At 44.9% G+C, this 19,702-nt stretch overlaps 1 protein-coding gene across 1 annotated transcript in view; it reads right to left on the bottom strand.

Annotated features, from left to right (window-relative positions):
* Window positions 1-19,702, bottom strand: part of LOC139040027 (rho GTPase-activating protein 20) — a 50,739-nt gene that overhangs the window by 9,188 nt on the left and 21,849 nt on the right. Inside the window, exon 3 of the mRNA XM_070482801.1 lies at window positions 18,670-18,828. Coding sequence (XP_070338902.1) covers window positions 18,670-18,828 — 159 coding nt within the window. The remainder of the gene's footprint in view (window positions 1-18,669; window positions 18,829-19,702) is intronic.

Genomic DNA, 19,702 nt, shown 5'->3' with positions numbered 1-19,702 from the left:
CTTCTTCGCCTTTTCTACAGATAATACCATTCCCCTGAATAAAGACTGCCAACATGATTTTAGTAACCATAGGACAGCTTAAGCAAAGCTTATGTTGAATAGGACTCAATTTCCATTGATTTTTGAGATTGGAACTCTTTTTAAAATTTAGATCAATTACCTTTCTAGATGGTATGGACAGAACAGATTATACAGCACATTTTTATCCCCTCTCCCATAGAACTAGGATCATTTCTATCTCTTCAAATGGCTTTTTGTTCAGTTGATTCTCTGGATTTTCTAGATCAGGGGTTGACAAACTTTTTATGTAAAGGGCCAGAGAATAAATATTTTTGGCTTTGTGCAACTGCTCAAAAGACAATGTGTAACTAAATGAGTGGGGCTGTGTTTTAATAAAGTTTTATTTATAAACACAAGAAGCTGACTGGATTTGGCACCCAAGTGGTAGTTTGCTGACACTCATTTAAGATAAATGATCTAGATATTTATTCCTCATAGCATTTAGGACCTTTTTTCGACTTTGAGTAACAGAGACACTCAAATAACAGTGGTCTAAACAAGAGGGATGTTCATTTCCCTCTCATAAAATGCCCAGAGATGGGCAGTCCAGGGCTGGTATGACAGCTCTGTTCTGGGAAGTCCTCACTGGTCCAGTGGCCTTCCAGCTCACCAGTCAACATCCCTAGGGTGTGGCCTCATTCTTAGGTCTGAGGTGGCGGCATCAAGTTCCAGTAGGATGGAAGAAAGAGGAGGTGGGAGAAAGGCACATGATGACTGACCCTTAAGGAAATTTCCCGGAAGCTGTCACATGACACTCCCTCTTTCATCCCATTGGCCAGACTTAGTCACATGACCACTGGTTTAGCTGCAAGAGAGTCCATGAAATACAATTTTTATTCTGAATGATCACATGCCTGGCTCAAAATTCTGTTCCTATGAAAGAAAGGAAAATCAGATATTGGGAAAAATCTGTTCCTGCCACATACCTCTTACTTTGTTTTGTAGTTGAATTTCATTTGTATTATTGCTAATATAACACTGAATAGTAAGCACCTTTATCTTGTTTGTCTTTAATAGGAATGCTGCTAATGTTTCACTTTTAAGTATGATTACAATACAAGAGATCCATTATCAATGTAAGGAAGTTTTCTCCTATTTTTAGCTTTCTAGTTATTTTTTAATCAGGATTGAATAAGTCTGTGATCTGATATGACAGGCCTGCCTATCCCCCTTTTTATATAGTTCACAAGAATAACCTTCAGACCATCTGAACTGAAAAGTACCAGCTTCCCTGTGTAGGTGAACCAGGCCTTCTTGATTTTCCAGGGGCAGCTGGCCATGCTGCCAGTGAACCAATCTCAGAGATTCCACACTGGGGGAAGCCGAAGCTGCCTTTATATGGAATCACCTTCTGGTTCTCTGCAGAGGGCCTGCTCTGTCCAGCTTGTTTGGAGCTGACGTATTATGATGCTTTTCTATCCTCCCATGCTATAAACTATAAAATATCCCACTGGAGTCAGTGAGCACCTGGACTGGGCAGCCCTCCCTCTGTTTGTAGAGGCTTGTCCCTGCAGACGTTGGGAGAATTTATTGCTTGCTGTAAGCACAAAAGTTAATCCCATGCTCCTTGTTGAAATCAGAGTCTCCTGGCACCTATGCTTAAGGACTCCCAAGTCCTTAGTAGAGAGTCTTCTGGAAAGCATCTGTTGAAACAGCTCCTTCCTCTCTGACTTAGTCAACCTTCTGTGCCTCTAGATTTGACATGGACCGATTTTATTTGCTTTCTCCTCCCTCCTTTGAAGAGATCTGGATTTGTTTTTCTCTAGACCGATGGTACCTACTTGCCCCTTCCTAAAGAAACAGCTGCCTGTGGTCTGGATGCCAGGTCCTTCCTGAGTCAGGGAGTCCTGGGTCTGGCATCTAGACCAGTTCTGTCCTGTGGGCTGTTTGCATTCAGGAGAAATATTCACTTTGCTCCTAGGCTGCCATAAAGCACATCCCATCATCCATTCAAGTCTCAAGAGCCACACCACATGTGTGCTCACCACATCTCTTCTTCCTTAACACGATGACCAGCCCCATAGAGATGGAGCCTATTCCATGAGCCTGGGTCCTAGGATGAAGGAGCTGTAGCTGAGTCATAGCTGACTCACAGTGGGCATGGAGCATGAGCAAGAAATAGACTTTCGTGGTCCTCAGCCACTGAGATATTTGAGTTGTCTGTTTCCCACAGCATAAGTGAGCCTATCCTGACTGATACAGAAAGTTAAACAAATTCTTTATTGCAGGACGTCTCAGACCCTCTGCAAGGTGATTGTGCTTGTGTGAATCTCCCAGACGGAGATGAGGTCTACTGATTTTTGCAGTATTAATACCCAACACTTTCTTAACTGAGGCATCTACTGGGGCTTGGACTGCTGTTCCAAAGAAAACAAATGGATAAATGGTTGGTCATGTTTCTCCAATTAGATTGAAAGCCCCTCAGTGTCCACCTAGGGACTAGCATAGGGTCTGAAACAGGGTACGTTCCACAAAAGCTTGTCAATAACAAAAGCCTTTAACCCATCCGTGGCCCCTCCATACCCACCCATGTGAATGATTCATTTATTTATCTGCGATATCAATGTCTTGCTTTGGGAATCGAATTAGGTACTTCATGCCTCCTGCTTAAGACAGATGAGATCCTGTCTGGCCTGTAGAACCACTGACCTCTAGAGACGGTCCCTTCTGGGGCAGCGTTTGGGAGGCAGGGAACTGCGTGAGGAGCCAGTTTCCAGAAGAGCTGAGGCAGGTAAATGAATAGGATTCTAATGCTGAAAACTGGTCAGGAATCACTGTGCAACAGAGATCATAGCACTTTTCAAAGCTCTTCAAAAGGATAGCAATTAGAGCTTCTTCAAGGACATGGTCATTAGGGGGAAATGGTGCTGCCACAGGGACATTTTTCTCAAGGGCAGTTGCAGGAGAGATCCCTGTGTTCTGAAGAGAAGGAGCGGCGTTGGTGGGAAACATTTGGGCCCCCAGTTAACGCTAATGCCAGGACCTCAGGGGACCCATCAGAGGGGCTCAGGTCTGTGATTTCCGCTGTCTCCAAGCTTCAAGGGAAGTGGCCCTGAGTAATAGCAGGGCGGCCTGCTCTGTAGCAAGTGGGAGGACAGGAAAAGTCAAACCACAGAGTGGGCTCCTCAGCTGCTGGTGCAGTGGCCTCTGTCCTTTCACTCGAGGGGGCTCAGAGGCCCGGGGGAGGAAGAGAAGGTTGGGTGTTAGCGTGAAGGGCCTGTCATGGTTTCCGTGGTAAACCATGGGGTTTCCAGGCCTTCAGATTCCAGGGCCCACCCCACTGTGGCCGCCCACCCTCCAACCCACCTGAACCAACACAGCTCTCTCTACCGTCACCCTATTTCACCGAGGAAGTGGGCATCTGGCCCCTGCTCACTGGAAAGGGAGAGCCCTTCTCAAGGTGGATTTGATTTGTGACAGATTAAGGAAAAATAAATAAATAAAACTAGAGCTTCATAGATCCAGGCATTCTTTTTTAAAGTTGGTATTTAGGGGGCCTGGTCCCCCGGCACTGTGATAAACATTTTCCAGTCATTACCTCCCCTAACATTCCCACGGTCACTATGTGGGGTGCTGTTGCTATTCACATTCTGCAGAGGAGGAAACTCCGAATTCAGGGCCAGCTAAGTCCTGTGCTTCTGCTCTTTACCACGGGGCTGCCCTGTATGACCATTTTGCGATTTTCTGGCTGAAATAGGCTATTTCATGGGAACGAAATACTCCTACCGGGTTAGCATTTCTTTGTTTATCCTGTGAAGGTTTGTCAAGCTTCTGCTCTGTGGGAGTCCAAGATGAAGAAGGCTCACCCCATCCAAGATGTGCCCGTGAACTAGGGCAATTATAAGGAGACAGGAATTCCTCGTGGAGGAGTCAGCAAGGGTGAAGGCCCAGAAACGGGAGCGCACAGGCTGTTTTGGAAGCTGTAGGCATTCCTGTGCACGACGTGGGGAGAGGACAGGAGATGTGCATCAGACCGGGGAGTCAAGGGTTCTCAATGCCATACAAAGTTGTTGGGTTCTGTGAAGAAGGCGTGAGATGTGACTGGCGGTTTAATTGAGCTGATCTGTGACATTGAGAATTCGAAGTGATGGGAGAGAGGGGCGGTGGGGCGACTTGATGGGAGAAGAATCTTAGAGCGATGGTCTGGAAGACGAAATGGGCCTAGGCAGGAAGGGAGACCAGCACAGATGTCCAGACGAGAGAGGACGACACCTGGAGCGAGGCTCAGGGCATGGGTTAGTGACATGGTCTCCGACAGAATGGATTTTGGGGGAAAAGAGGGGAAGGAGGGCATTTTGGCTTCTGCCTGGCCACACGGATTCAGTCTCTCAGTAAAGGGGAGCCTCTCTTGACTTTATGTGTAAGATCCTCTAAGTGAGTTTTTGGGGTAGGAGTTGTCTAAGCAGAGGGCAACGGGTCTTAAGTTCCTGTATCTCGTTTGCTCATTTCTATCTTCTGTCTCTCTGGGATAGAGCTGCTCGTCAAGCCCTCGTGAAAGCCGCGGTGGAGGAGGGCGGAGGTTGTTGGAGAGACCCTGGGATTCAACTGGCAAAGATGGTATAGCCTCTCCCTTTCGTCCCTTCCCTGCTCCCTGCTTTGCTCTGGGTCTCCCCCAGTTACAGAGAACAGAATTCTGGGACTCATGGTTTGACAGAAAATAAAAACACTTGGCACTTAGTGAAAATAAACAGAGGGGCCGGCCCACTGTACAGTGGTTAAGTGTGCACGTTCTGCTTTGGCGTTCTGGGGTTCACTGTGTTCGGATCCCCGGCGCAGACACCCCACATATAAAGTAGAGGAAGATGGGCATGGATGTTAGCTCAGGGCCAGTCTTCCTCAGCAGAAAAAAAAAAAAAAAAAAGAGGAGGATTGGCAGCAGATGTTAGCTCAGGGCTAATATTCCTCAAAATAAATAAATAAAATATAGCAAAAAATAAATAAATAAAGACTTGCAGTGAGGAAATATTAATCCGGGACAATTCAAGGATAAAATTTCTTCTATGGGGGTCAGCCCGTGGTCAAGTGGTTAAGTTCACGCGCTCCATTTTGGCAGCCCAGGGTTTCGCTGGTTCAGACATGGCACCGCTCATCAGGCCATGCTGAGGTGGCGTCCCACATGCCACAACTAGAAGGACCCACAACTAAAATATACAACTATGTACTGGGGGGATTTGGGGAGAGAAAGCAGAAAAAGAAAAAGAAGATTGGCAACAGTTGTTATCTCAGATGCCAATCTTTACAAAAAAACAAACCCTTCTAGGACATTTGAATCACCAGGAGCGAAATGATGCTTTTAGAGAACACATGGGCTGTAAAATCAGGACGAGGGGGCAAGCAAGTTTCAATGACCTCTTTAGTTAGAGCACCTTGGTTAGAGTGGTTTATAGCCTCCTGGGACCAATTGTTTATTTTATCATTTTTCCCTAAATTTTGTTTTGCAAATTTTTTTCACCAGCTATATCAAGAAAGCCTGGTCCAAATTAACTACTGATGCATCGGGACCCAGACCTACAAGGCCTCCCAGAGCAGTCCAAATCAAGCCTGGGTTCAAATTCCAACTCCACTGTTTCCTGGTGCTGATTCTAGGCAAGGAAGTAACCCAAGCATTGCTTTCCCCATCTTCAAACTGAGGATAAATATACCAGCGATGGGTCACTATGCGGATCAAGCTATATAAATAATATGAAAATGTTAGCACAGTGCCTGGCACAGAATCAACGTAGAATAAAATGTTAGCTCTTACTGTGTCATTTAATCCAAGCGACCAAACTCATGTACAGTGGCATTTGGGCACACTGGGGGGCAGGTGAAAGCTTTCATGGCCCAGTAGAGTTGCCTGACTTAGTTTCTTCCCGGAGACAGAGGTGAGAAGCCAGTGTCCACTGCGTTAAGGAAACAGAGACTGGACTGTGTCCCATGCAGCACGGGTCTTCGAAGTAGAACGGGACACCCAGCAGGGTCCATCCAGATCATGCTTTAACAGCACATTACAAGAATCTTTCAGAGCTTAAAATAACCCAAAGCGCCCCCCCCCCACCCCCCACCCCATCTCGACTCTGGGTCTGTCCCACCTTGTACACCGGCAGGAGGTAGTCCCTTTGTTGATGCTGGACTACGTAACTGCCCACATCCGCTAGTGGGAAAGTGGCCTGCAGGGGACTGGTCACGGGGGAGTCCCCTTGGCGGAGAGGGCTGTGGGATGCACACAGTGAGCTCCTGAGAAAGGAAAAGTCCCTTCTTTTCTTCTCTTCTTGCTCTATGAGTTAGTCTGAGAATCTCCATGGAAGGGAAGAAATAGTCTCAAGGGTCTTGTTTCTCTTTCTTTCTTTCTTTTAGCATAACCCTCATTCCTGTCAGTCCTCCATAAGTGTGTCACCAACAGTACCACAGAAACACCAGCGAGTGGAGAGAAAGAGGAAGACGGACAGCCCTCAGCGCTGACCCAGCCCTGGCCCCTCGCCTTGTCCACACTCTGTGACTGGGGTGGCCACCCTACAGTCAACTTCCCCTACAAGAATTCCTGTAAAAAACAGACCTGGAACAAGCGAATTCATGACTGAAAAAGAAAAAAAAAAAGAACTCACAGGAATTTAGAAGTACTTACATGCCGCGCTATCCTAAAAATTCCAGGAAAATGACTAGTATCTGCTGAGTACCAAGGACTTGCCACATGAACATTAAATCTTTACCAACAGCCTCCTGGGAGTTCGTTTACCTCATTTTATGGGTGAGGGGACACGTGCCCAAGCGTACAGAGCTCAAGAAATAAGAGGAGAGGAAGTGAAACTGTCTGTCTGTCTCCAAAGTTTACACTCCAAAACTCTGCACTTCCCACCGCTACACCTAACAGCCTCAACTCGGGGAGATGCCCCAGTACCACTTAGTCAGCACCCAGCTCCCAAGAAGAGGATGGAGCAAATTGCTGGTGATAATGACCCCATTGTCTCCTAGAGCCGGGCTGGAAAGTGACGGAGCTCCTGCAGGTGGTGACACACGGAAGAACGACACTGCCAAGTGGCAGAAAATAAACATCCCACTTATACTGTCCTAGTTATACGCTTTACAAAAAGATTCTGACATTTCGATGAACAGCAGAAAACAAGACTTAAAAAGGATAGGATTTTTAGTAAAGTGGATTTCCTTTGGACTTATTGTTAACTAATACGATTTAGTAAAACTTTATTGCTATGAAAATGATAGAACTGGGATCTACTGATGGCAAGTTTATGCATAAATATCTACATCTGGCAATAGAGCCTTTGATGATGCAAACCCCTGCTAGGTGACTTGCAGAAATGTAACCTCAGTGAGTAGACAGAGAACTGCAGATTCAGCTTACTGAATCATATCACAATATGGGCCACCTGTCAGCTCTGCCAGCCACCGTGCTGATGTTTCCAAGCGTGTTTGAAAATCACTTGAAGTGTTCCCCAGTTCCTATTCCACCTCTGCTTTGTTCCTGCAGTAACTAGATACGTTTACATGTGATTTTTTAAAATGCCCAAAAAAATACAAGAAAGAAAAAAGCAATCATCTATGACGCTGTTATCCAAACACATCTGTTCTGATTTCTGTGGCTTTATGTTTTGTTTTGGTAGATGGTGGAGCCTGTTTTCCTTCTTGGTTTTCTTCACTTACTTGCCTTGGCTGTTTTTGCACATTTAAGAGTCAGTTCTATTAAAAAAAAAAATCCCCTGGGGGGCCAGCCCAGTGGCATAGTGGTTAAGTTCACACACTGTACTTCAGTGACCTGGGGTTTGTGGGTTTGGATCCTGGGTGTGGACCTACACACCACACATCAAGCCACGCTGTGGTGGCATCCCATGTGCCAAGTGGAGGAGGACTGATACAGATGTTAGCTCGGGGCCAATCGTCCTCACACACACACAAACACACACAGACAAAATCCCCTGGGGATTTTGACTGGCACAACAAGTATACAGTAATTTGGGGGGGGGGGAAATGGTAGCTTCTCAATTGAGTTTCCCCATCCATGAATATTGTATAGCTCCCCACTATTCAAGTCTTCTTATATTTCCTATTGAACTAAAACTTTCTCTATAAAGGTCTTGAACATTCTTCTTAGATTTACTCCTATATTTTAATGACTTTGTTCGCTACTGCAAACTAGATATTTTCTTATTTTTACATTTTAAAACACTGGTTTATTTCCAACTTTTAAATTTCTTTTTACTGTCTTTTATTCATCTAGCTGTATCTTAATTTTGCTTTTCTATATTTTTTTGAGTTAAATGATTTAAATTTTCGATTGATGTATTGTGACACATTTTCTAATAATTGCACTTAAGGTGCAAAATATTATGCAGCATGGGCTAGCTTTAAAATTTCATATCTAAATAGTAAAATAAGAGATTTCATTTTTAAATAGTAAATTTATTTTAATAATATGGCTGGAAGTTTTACCACAGCTCTATTTAAAGACTTTTGAAAACAAAGATAAAATCTATACATGCAATTACCTGCAGCTGAATAGAAATTAAGGTGGAAGTTTTGCAATGAACCCGGGTGGTATATATCAATTGTGCAATGACATTAGTCATGAGAATCACTTTAGTTTCTATGAAAGTACTAGTGTTGCATCACCTATATATTAAGTAATTACAACTTCATCTATTTTGGTGTTAAAACAAGATTGTCATTTCTCTTTGATGGCATTTTCTTTGCATTATTGTTTCATAATTTTCTAGCCTATTTTGATTTGGTTAGGAATAAGAACATCGATTTATAGAAGAAGACAACTGATTAAATTTCACTGAAATTTTAAGAAATATTGGCCAAATGGGAACCATTTTGCTATAGTAAAAATTAAAATGTTAAAGTTTTAAAATGTAAAAACTTTTCTCATCAATCTTAATTATACTCATCTTATTTTTGTTATAAGCACTTAAAGTACAGTTATTAAAATTTAAAAAATAAATTATATTGATTTTATTACTTTTTTATCCATTGCATACAAAATTCATTGCAAGACTTAGAAAACAGTTTCAGAAGTAACTGAAATTTATTCCTGTCTTAGACATGCAAATGGAGTTGGTTTTTAGGTTCTGATAACAATTCTCAAAACTTAAACTCAATACTTGTACAGGGAAAAATCTGTGGAATTCCATGAATTAAAAAAATACATATACTTCAAAATATATTAAAACATATTCAAAGCATAACAGAAAAACTTCCCATGAACCAATTCTCAAATAGTGGGAACATTCTACAGTTATATTTTAAAACTATTATTTCTTTATTTATAAAGTTGTACTTTTGTTTTACTCATTGCAGACAAATCGAAACTATAGAAAAACATAAAGAGAATAAACTTTTGGATAACTAGTGGAATTTTGAAAAGATTTGGGGAGTAATTTCCCTATTTGGGGGTATAAATTTGCCAATTCATGATCCCACCCTTGGTCTAGAGCAGGCTCACTTATAAGCCTGGAGGTAAATGATCTATGGAGCAGTGAAGTCAGCCTGGGCAGGATTCCTCTTAGGCTGATACTAGCCTGCTCTTTCCCCTGGTCTTCCTCCACTCCATGTCTGACCTTTAATGTATCTTTCCTGGCCCACAGGAGCCTTTGCCTGCTTCCCATCAAGGTGCCCTGCATAAGAACTTGGGCTCAGGGGCTAGTCTTCTTGGGTTTAAATGTCAGCATCTCCACTTAACATGAGTGGGACACTGGGCAAGTCTTCTGACCTCTCCTGGCTTCCTCATCTTTAAGATGAGTATGATCACAGCACCCAGGCTGGATTCAGTTATTGGTCCCAATCTTCACTCCCCTGTAGTAGCGTTACACATCCACACCCCTCACATGGCCTCCTGGTGGGCAGAGCCTACGTCCCTCACTCTTCACTTTGAGCTTGGGCATAGGACTTGTTTGGACCACAGGATGCCAGCGTACATTAAGCAAGCAAAGGCCTGGAGCATGCTTGTGAGGTTGGGTGTGCCCTCTTGCACTTCTGCCATCACCGTTAGAAGCACACGCTCTGAGTGTCCTGCAGGTCCCAGAAGAATGAGACACTGGGGAACATGAACTTAACCTGTGGCAGGCACCCCAGCCCAGATGAGCCCAGCTAGGTCACCCAAATGCTGGAAGACCCGGAGATGCATGAGGGAGAAGTAAGTGCTTGTTTTGTGAGCTACTGTGTTTTGAGATGATCTGTTCTGTGTCATTTTTGTGACATTAGCTGACTAATATAGTACCTGATGTACAGAGTGATTGTAAAGAAAAAGTTAAGCACTGTATGTGAAGCACTTCAGAATTTATCACACAGTAACCACTCAGTGAGTGTTGGGTTTTTGGTGTTTCCAACCCTTTGTGTCATACCCTGGTTCCCTAACTGCCTCCTCCCACTGAGCGGATTTTCCAGCTTGAGACTCTCTTGTGAAAGGCACCCAGATGCACCTGCAGTGGTGATGACCCCAGGCCGATTCCTCACATAGAGCCCCACAGTCAGAGGCCGATACTTACAAGATAGGATTTTCTACGGATATAATCATTTCACAGTTTCCGATAGTTAAAATGAGAACGTTACTCATATCAGAAACACTTAGAAAGATTTTATCAAAAATTTTCATGTCTACCATCTCTTCTCTCATCAGCATTCAGGTGAGCAGTCAAGATAATCTCCTACTACGGATGGAGATTTCTTTTTCAATGAAGCCAATGACCCCAAGAAAAAAATCATTTAAGATCGGACAAGTAAAATGAAACTTAATGTCAGCTTTCCATTTCTCCAAAGTGCCAAAAATGAGCCAGAGTTTATTTTTCAACAAAAGCTAATAATTCGCCTACATAATTTTTCACTTGAGAAATGGCGACACCCTGTGAGATAGTCCTGTAGCTCTGTGACTTGAGCAAGCACATAAGGCGCAGGGACTATGGAACTTCACAAAGCTGTCACAGGTGACTAAATATATTAAGATGCGCACGTGGTAAACACAGTGTCTGGGCCATAGTAAGGGCCAAGTGGATGACAGACAGTGTTTAAATTTGGCACAGGCTAAGTGGAGATGGGTGCAATGGGGGTCATCCTCTCCTAAGTAACCGGCAGGGATGGTAAGAGAAGGGGCAGCCGTCAGAGTTTGGGAACAAGCCATAGCTAGAGCTTCTCCATGTTTTATCAAATGAAAAGCATTTCATGAGTAATTATGCATAAATATGCATCCTGGGATGTCTGTCTCTATCTTATCTACTTGGGTCACGTTGAAGATGCTCTTTTTGCCAGTTTCTCAAAATATTTTGTCTCAACAAGAAGAGCCCTTCAATTCTGCAGCACTATAATAGTCAGTTTTTTCAAGATTGCTAGTTCTCAAAGCGAGTTTGGATTAAAGCCACACTCAAACTTTAGCGTAATCTGTGATTACATCAAACAGTGACTGAAAAGAGTTAAAACTTCGAGAACTCAGCATTCGCGAGTTTTAAAATCTTACTTCAATTTAGGATGTTATTTCATGTTATATTTATGCTAATGCTAGTTGATATTTTATTCCGCTCTTTAATAACATTTCATAGAACAAATATTTTGAATGAAAAGGATATATGTCTCAAGAAAATCGCTAATTGTATGATCTCCTCTGGTCACCAGACTTCTCCATTGCCCAACCCAATTCCCAAATCTCAGAGTTGACAGACTTGACCACTCTCTCCTCTTTGATGCCGTTTCTTCACTTAATTCCAAAACACCACACTCTTTTGGTTTTCTTCCTGCTTTACAAGGCTGTTATTCCTGATTTACTTTGGTCGTTCTTCATCTTCTCCCAAACCTTTTAATGTTGATGCATCTTAGGGCTCAGTCTTCAGTTCCCTTCTCTTTTTCCTTCACACTCAATCTTTTGGTGATCTTATCCAGTCTCATGGCTTTAAATATGGGGTGTATGCTAATGTGATGGTTTCGAAAATACACCCATGAATCCTTTGGTATATCTTTCCTCAAGAAGTGAAGCTTAATTTCACTTCTCCTCTTGAGTGTGACCGGCTAGTTGACTGGTGTCTACTGAATAGATTATAGCAGAAGTAAGCAAATGTCATTTCTAAAATTAGCTATAAAAAGACTGTGGCTTCATTTTGGGTAATCCCTCACTCTCTCTTGGTCACTCATCCTGAGGTAAGCCAGAAGCCATGCTGTGAGGCAGCCCTGTGGAGGTTCCCATGTGGTGAGGATCCGAGGCTACCAATAGCCACGTGAGTGATCCTCTGAGTCTGCCAACAACTATGTGAGTGAATTCGCTAGCTGGTCTTTCCCCAAACTAGCCTTCAAATGAGACTGCAGCCCTATCTAACACCTTGATTGCAGTCTCTAAGCCAGAACTTCCCAGCTAAGCACCTCCCAAATTTTTGACCCAAAGACACCGTGGGGTAACGACTATGTTTGTGAGCTGCTAAGTTTTGAGTAATTTGTGACCTAGCAATAGATAATTAATATAGTTGACTCTCATATGCATCTGTCTCCCGACATTTTCTTTCAGATTTCTAAACAAGCATCTCAAATTCAACATGTTCCAAACCGAACTGCCATTTTCACTTGTCCAGAATCTACTCCACCTTAACCTTTCCCATCTCATTTGAAGGCCACTCCATCCTTCTGGTTACTTGGGCCAAGAGATTTTAGTCCTCCTTGATTTCTCCCTTTCTCTAACTTCCCCTCTTGAATTTGGAAAATTGGCCTTATCTTCAAAATTTATTCAGAATCCCATAACCTCTTACCATGTTGATTGTCGCTTCTCCGATCTCAGCCACCACCATCCCTTCTTGCCTGGATTACTGCAGTAGTCTTCTAATTCACCTCCTTCTTTCTGCCGTTGGCATCTCCCCTGACCCTAGGCTATTTTCAGCAAAGCAGCTAGTGTGATCCTTTTAAAACATAAGTGAGATCACAGTACTACTCTGCTACAATCCTTTCAATGCCTTCCCATCTCACTCTGCAAAAAGAAAAGCAGAGTCCTCAGAAGGGCCCACAAGGCCCTGTTTGGGCTGGCACCTGTCAGCTGCTGACCACACCTCCCATCTTCCTGTCCTCACCCTCTCCCCTCCTGCCCCACTGGCTGCTTTGCTGTTCCTTCAACATGCCAGGCATGCTCTAGCCTCTGGGCCTTTGCTTTTGCTGTCTTCTCTGCCAGGGGTGCTCTTCTTCCTGATATCTACTTGGCTGACTCTTTCAATTCCTTATATGTTTGCTCAAAACTCCCTTTTGCAACAAGGCTTATATTGTCCATTCTATTCACTATTGGAACTGACTTGTCTCTTGCTATGAATTTTCAATTCCTTTCACTCAATTCTACTTTCCACCCAATAGCATGTGCAACTTTCCAACATACTAGATCATGTCTTGTTTCTTGTCTATTTTCCATCTCCCCTTGCTGGAATAGAAGCTCCATAAGAGCAGGATTCTTTGTCTATTTTATCCCAAGTGCCTAGAATCGTGCCTGATATATAGACATGCTCAATGAAAACTTGTTGAATAAGAGAACAAATGCTTACAAGACTAGCACCATCATCTGGTGGCAGAAACATCAAGGCCAAGAACCCAAGAAAAAGTAATTATTTTCAAGAATCTTACACACCAGACCAAATGGCAAGTATCAATTTATACACCTCCATTAGTCTGCTTATTTGCTGAACTTGTGCTTTTGTGGTGTCTATCTATAAAATAGAAAAATCACCTTTTAATATGGTTGCATCCTAGGGCTCAATCCTTGGACCCCGTCTCTTTTTTCCTTCACACTCAATCTTTTGGTGCCCTTATCCAGTCTTGTGGTTGTAAATGTAGTCTGTATGCCAATGTGATGGTTTAAAAAATACGCTCATGAATCCTTTGGTGTATCTTCCCCCAAGAGGTGAAGCTTAGTTATCCTCCTCTGACTGTGGGCTGGACCTGTTGACTTGCTTCTAAGAATAGGCTACGGCACAAGTGATCGGATGTCATTCCCCACCTGATGGGAATTTTTTCAAGAACTAAGTGAGCTACCACAAGAGAAGGGCCTAGAACAGTGGGTGGCACAAAGTAAGCACATATTGTTCAACATTCAGCAGATTTGCTCCCCTAAGATTTCTCTTTCCAATGGGCTGCTTTGGGTAAGTCTTGATGGGAAGTTTTCCCAAGGTGTGGGAAATAAAGAGATATCTGTTATTTCAGTCAATAGGAACAGGCAATCTAAATTCTTCCAACTCCTGTTGTTTGATAGTGTGGTCTTTGTAAAATGAATGTCAGGACAGGCTGTGTCAACTTGTGAATGAGAGCACGTCGTGAAATCTACACAGAATTCATATTTCAGCCTAAAACAGTTAAAGCCACATTGAAATTCACAGAAACGTGAGAAATGCACTTACATAACTTCTATTTTTTAAAAAAGTAATGTTGACGTTGTGTCTTGTTCTAAAACGTGATTTTTGGAAAAGAAATTAGACCTTTTGTGGAACAAAATGAATGCTCTTGAATATTGGTAAATGTTAGTAAATATGTCAAATCAAGGCCTTAAGTTTGGTAGTTTCTGAAGTATGTTAATACATTAATGTTCACATTAAAATACATTATAACAGCTAGAGCCAGCCTCATGGACACATGACCTGTGTGGTGACGCGGGTTCCCAAGCTCAGAAGGGCCTTGTGCTTGGTTTCATGTTCAGCTCTTTGAACAAATACAAATGAAAATTGTATTTTCACTTCAGCCTGGGGTCTATAAATTATGTAGCTAGCCCTGGGGCTGATTATTATCAATCGTGAACTGATGTTGCCTCAGGGGTAAAAGGACATTTCAAAACATCTGAGCATGTTATGAAATACACTTAACTTCTTTGTGTCTCATACTATTTATAGTAAAACGCAACTGAAAACATTTCCCTTTGGCCATGGATGCAAAGGGTGTGTACTCGTCCACAGATTGCTGAGGTCATTATGGATTTTCACTCACTGATGCTAATCACAAGGATGTGAAAATAACCACGTGGCTCATGGCTCCATAATGCTTTAAAAGTCAGCTATTGATAGAAGCCAGTAAAACGTCTTTAAAATAATTCCTCATTTATACATATTTGAATATGGTACCAAGTACATCCTAAAAACATATAGTGGAAGATTCTAAAGTAAATTTACTTTAGATAACTTGAACACATTTCCCAGACACATAGGAGTTTCACTCTTTGAATTAAAAAAAAGCCCAAAACTAAAGAAAACTAGAGTTAGTCATCGTTCCTTCCCTTTGGTGCATCAAGGCTGGCGGGTTTTAAATTTTCCTGCTATATTACAAATTCCTTGAGAGCTTGGACTCAAGCTTACAACACCAGAGGATGGCGGAATGCCTTGCGCGGAGCAGACCTCAACCCATGACAGCAGCAATTAGCAAATAGGTTATTAACAATGAACTTTCAGGCTAGTGGAGGAAATTGAGACTCTCTCTCTTCTCTTTTTGGGCCCAGGGTGAGGTGTCAGAACTCTTCCTGGAAAGCCCTTCAGAAAGTGACTCCTCTTCATAGCAAACACTTAACCCACGTGCCAGCCCCGTTCTAAGCTCCCTACGTGGAGCGGTCCTTTTCATCCTCACCCCTAGCCATCCTAGAAGGTAGGTGCTATTTTCATCCCCATTTTACAGATGAGGAAACTTGAGGCACACAGAACTTCAGTCACAGTTAGGAGATGGCAGGGCTAAGATTCAGCCCCAGCGGAGAGTCCCAGAGTGTGTGCTCCGACTGCGCATGGAGCCATGTCCCCAAGCATGGGGTAGAGCTGGCCACAGGAAGAGGGAGTGTACCCTCCCAGGTGGCCCAGGCAGCAGGGACAGCAGGAGCAAGGTCCCTCAGAGGGGGTGAAGGTGGGTCATACTGCTGGGCCCCGGAGAGCGTGTGGACATCTAATACCCCTTCTTGGAAAGTGCCATCACCCTGACTCTCCGTTGGGGAAGTCAAAGAGGATTGCTGTATTGTCATCCTTTTAAAGCAGTAGCCTGAAGGCTCAGTCCTGGGCGCAGAAGCGTCCCTGCTGGTGCACTGCAGCCAGGGGGAGGCCACGTGGCTAGGTCTGGCCGGGTCTCCGGGCTGCGGCCAGCATGTGCCTCCAGCCGGCCCACAGCGCCCCCTGGAGGCATGGCGGTGCGCCCGCAGCTGCCTGTCTGTTTCAAGAGATGCCCCAAACCCCGCGCTCATCTTTCCGGTTTCATCCCTCACTGCGGGGAAGCATGAGCTTTTTTTTTGAGGCAGGAATCAGTGTGTTCGTTTGAATGAACGAGAGGGGTGGTTCCGCTCCCTGCTGCAGAGCGCTCTGTGCAGCCCGGGCAGGAAGGCACCGTTTCACTTTCTCGGGAAACAGGGTTTCCCCGCCGCTGTTTGTGTCTCGGGGGATTTCTCAGGGCTCTGAAAACAATATTTCCCTGGCTGGGAGGAATATGGGGGGAGGATGCCTGATGTGTTTTGAATTCTTTGAAATGTCTAAGCATCTAAAAAAAATAATCATGGTGGGTAGGTGTGAGTAGGTCTTTAAAATATGGCACATTTTCCCCCCAAAGCTTAAAATAGAACTTTTCAAGGGAAATTAAATGAAAGTATAAAAAATGTGTAGATGTTCTTCTTCTTACAAAACAGAAGCTAAATGTTACAGCTCCACCCCCCACCCCCAGTCATCATCATCCATGCAAAAGCAGCTACCCCAGTCTTCCCTTAAATCTTTCCCACGCTCTGTATGCAGACCCTGCTGCCAACCGTGAGCATCAGAGCTTTCCCCCAGGGGACCCACTATTTCCCTGATGAATCCTACAAGCCCAATGTTCGCATTCATCGCCTCCACCCCTTTTCTTTGCCAGTGTGGAATTTTTGGGAGGCTGTCACACATTCCCTGTGCTTGTCTGTTTCTTTCTGAAAAATACACGGAATCCTATCTGAGGTGCACCTGGCCCTGGGGAGTGTGGCTCAAGTCAGACAGCTTCCCCCCCAGGATCAGAGGGGGCACGCCCTGGTGGAATGCTGTCCTTGGAGAAAGAAGATGCAAGTTTAAGGCTTGCTTCTGCCATTTCCTCTTGGTGGGACTCCGGGCAAGCCCTCAACCTCTCTGAGCTTTACCTTCCTCCTCTGTGGAATGGGTTGTGAGGATAAAGCGAGTGCATGCACGTGATGAGCCTGGCAGATGCTCCGTTCTGAGAGGGCACAGGCCTGGGGGTGGTGGGGGGAGGGTATTCCCCAGGCACCTGGGCTTGGTGATACGCCCTAGTTAGTGCTCTCTGGATTTTGTTGTGGCAATAAAGGGCTCAGAAGCCGGCAGGCACGACTCATTTCCAGAGGATGAACGGTGACCAGCCCCCGAGGTCATTGCTCTGGGATTCTAACTGGAGCTTGGGTTTGTTCGAGGTCAGGGGTCATACCCCTTGGTCCCTGGCCATGTCCTGTCCTCAGGGCCACTGTGTCCCTCACTCAGGCTCAGATAGTCTCTTGCACCCAAAGCTAGCTGGTGGCCTGGCCAGATGGGTCCCGCCACTGCTCCTTGTTTATCTACCACCTTAGAAGCTGCAGGACCAGGGGCCCCCTCCTGGGGAGAGGTTGCTCTTCATTCCTTTTAAGCTTCATGGAGAAGAGGAGCCCCCGAAACTAAGGGGAGAGGAGTGTGGGGCAGCGAGGTGACAAGGGCCCGGTGCTGCCCACTGGGTGGCTTACCCGCCATTGGCCCAGTGGGTCATCCTCCCCACTCTGCTGCCTCACAAGGGAGAATATTCTTTATACTCTACCTGCCCCTTCAGCCTCCTCTCCCATCTTCCCTGAGGCGATGAGGGGGTTACCTAGTTGATGGGTGACTCCTGGGTGGAGCTAATATATCAAAAATTGTAAGCAGGGAGCCAAGGAGGGGGAGGGCATAAAGTGGGGAGTGTGGGAGAGACGACTTGGTCTTTCTCCTTCCCTCTCTGCCCAGAGCAGTTCGAGGTGGCCCCCTGGGGAAGGTCTGGGCTCTGGGGCGAGTTAACAACCTGAGCTCCTGGAAGTGAGGAATTTATTTGGGCCCCATCAGTGAACTTAACAAGTAATTCCCTGGGCAGTTGTAAAGACGTGCTGGATGGGAACTCGGTTCAGAGAACCACGATGAATTTAGATCAGACAAGTATCCAGAGCACACGTAGCTTTTACACCGATAGACCCGCGTGCATGTGTGTTCTCGGAAGTGGGAAAGAAGTCACGGGGAGGTGTTGCGAGTAGATAGTTGTTCTACAGGCAAGACAATTAATATTGTACTCTGTTGACGTCTCCGCCCCTAATCTCATGCAAATATTGAGGAAGTATAGTTGCATATTTTCCCAGGGAGAAAAATGATTATCATGATTGTTAACATTAATGATTTATTGAGTTTCTAAATTTCCGATTTTAAATCTGCTGCTGTGAATACATTCAACACTTTTTAGTAACCCCAAGGTCAATTTCACCCAGGACTTCTTTGTGATGGACTTCCTATACTCGTCTTGTCCTAGTTCTCTACCCACTGCAGATGTGATGCTGCCGGAGGGATGCAGCCTCTGGGGGCCTCGATTGTCAGATGAAGGGGAGTCCCTTGCAATGTTGCCAGGCAGTGGAGACTTTGAAAGAAATTGCCTTTTAACAGAGAGGGAGGCAGTGACAGTTTTGTGACTTACCTCCGCTTGGCGATGACCAGCCAGTCCCTGAAGAGGAAGAGATGCCTCTGCTTGGTCTCGGGGCCCTGGGTCAGCACCACCGGGCTCTGGAGGATGGGCTCGCCCTGCTGCTCCGGCAGGTCCGGCTGTTGGAGGGATGCTCTCGAGGCTAGGCTTTTCCTGGGGGGGAGAGTAGGCGTTAATGGTGAGGGAAGAGTGATGGAGAGGCAGAGAGTATATGAGAGCCGTGTCCCCAGACAGCAAGTCACCGCGAGTTTGGCTTAACTGGGTGGCGGGGGGGGGGGGGGGGGGGGGGGGGGGGGGGCGGCGGGACGGGAATTAGCAGAGAAAACAACGAAGAGGCACATTGCAGGTTGTTTTTCTAAAACCCGAACTTTGAAGAATGGGTTTATAATAAAGCACAGGACACCGGGTATTGTTGATCCTGCTTCAGTGAATAGCTGATCACCGCTTGTCACGCAAATGTGAAGGATCTCTGTGAGAATTTTAACAATGCTTCCCAGACTTTCACACTCCACAGCACACACAATAAATGACAATATTTGTATAACACCAGGAGGTAAACAGAGGCAGGGAAGGCTGAGCGGCCCACCCAGTCCTTGTGCAGCTATGCCCAGAGCTGAGGGGAGCAGAATGATGGCATTGCCATAACTCTTTTGTGCCACCTGAGTGGGAAGCTCTGACTGATTCACGTAATGAGTAATGAGGAAAAGTTGTCCCTAAAAGTTGGAACAGTCAGGTTTAGCCGGCTGAGAAATCTAAACGAATGACTCTAAATTAAATGGTTTTCTTCCGTATGGGGACTGAGCGGGAAAGCAGAACGAACATCACCCGGGAGTTTCAAGTCGTCGTGATTCATGACTTGACTCCAGTATCTTCTTGTGATTCTTACGATGCTAGAATCACTCAGTTCCTGTTGCCATTGCCACTTGCTCACTTCCTGGTCATTTACCCTGTTTCTGGCAGAGACAGATGACCTCAGCAGGTAGCGTGCGTGCGTGCATGCAAGAGTGTGTGTGGAAGGAGAGAAGGG

Source organism: Equus asinus, chromosome 1, assembly GCF_041296235.1.
Source record: "Equus asinus isolate D_3611 breed Donkey chromosome 1, EquAss-T2T_v2, whole genome shotgun sequence".
Classification (NCBI taxonomy): domain Eukaryota; kingdom Metazoa; phylum Chordata; class Mammalia; order Perissodactyla; family Equidae; genus Equus; species Equus asinus.
The sequence above is the reverse complement of the archived record's forward strand: the minus strand, read 5'-3'. Positions and strand labels throughout refer to the sequence as shown.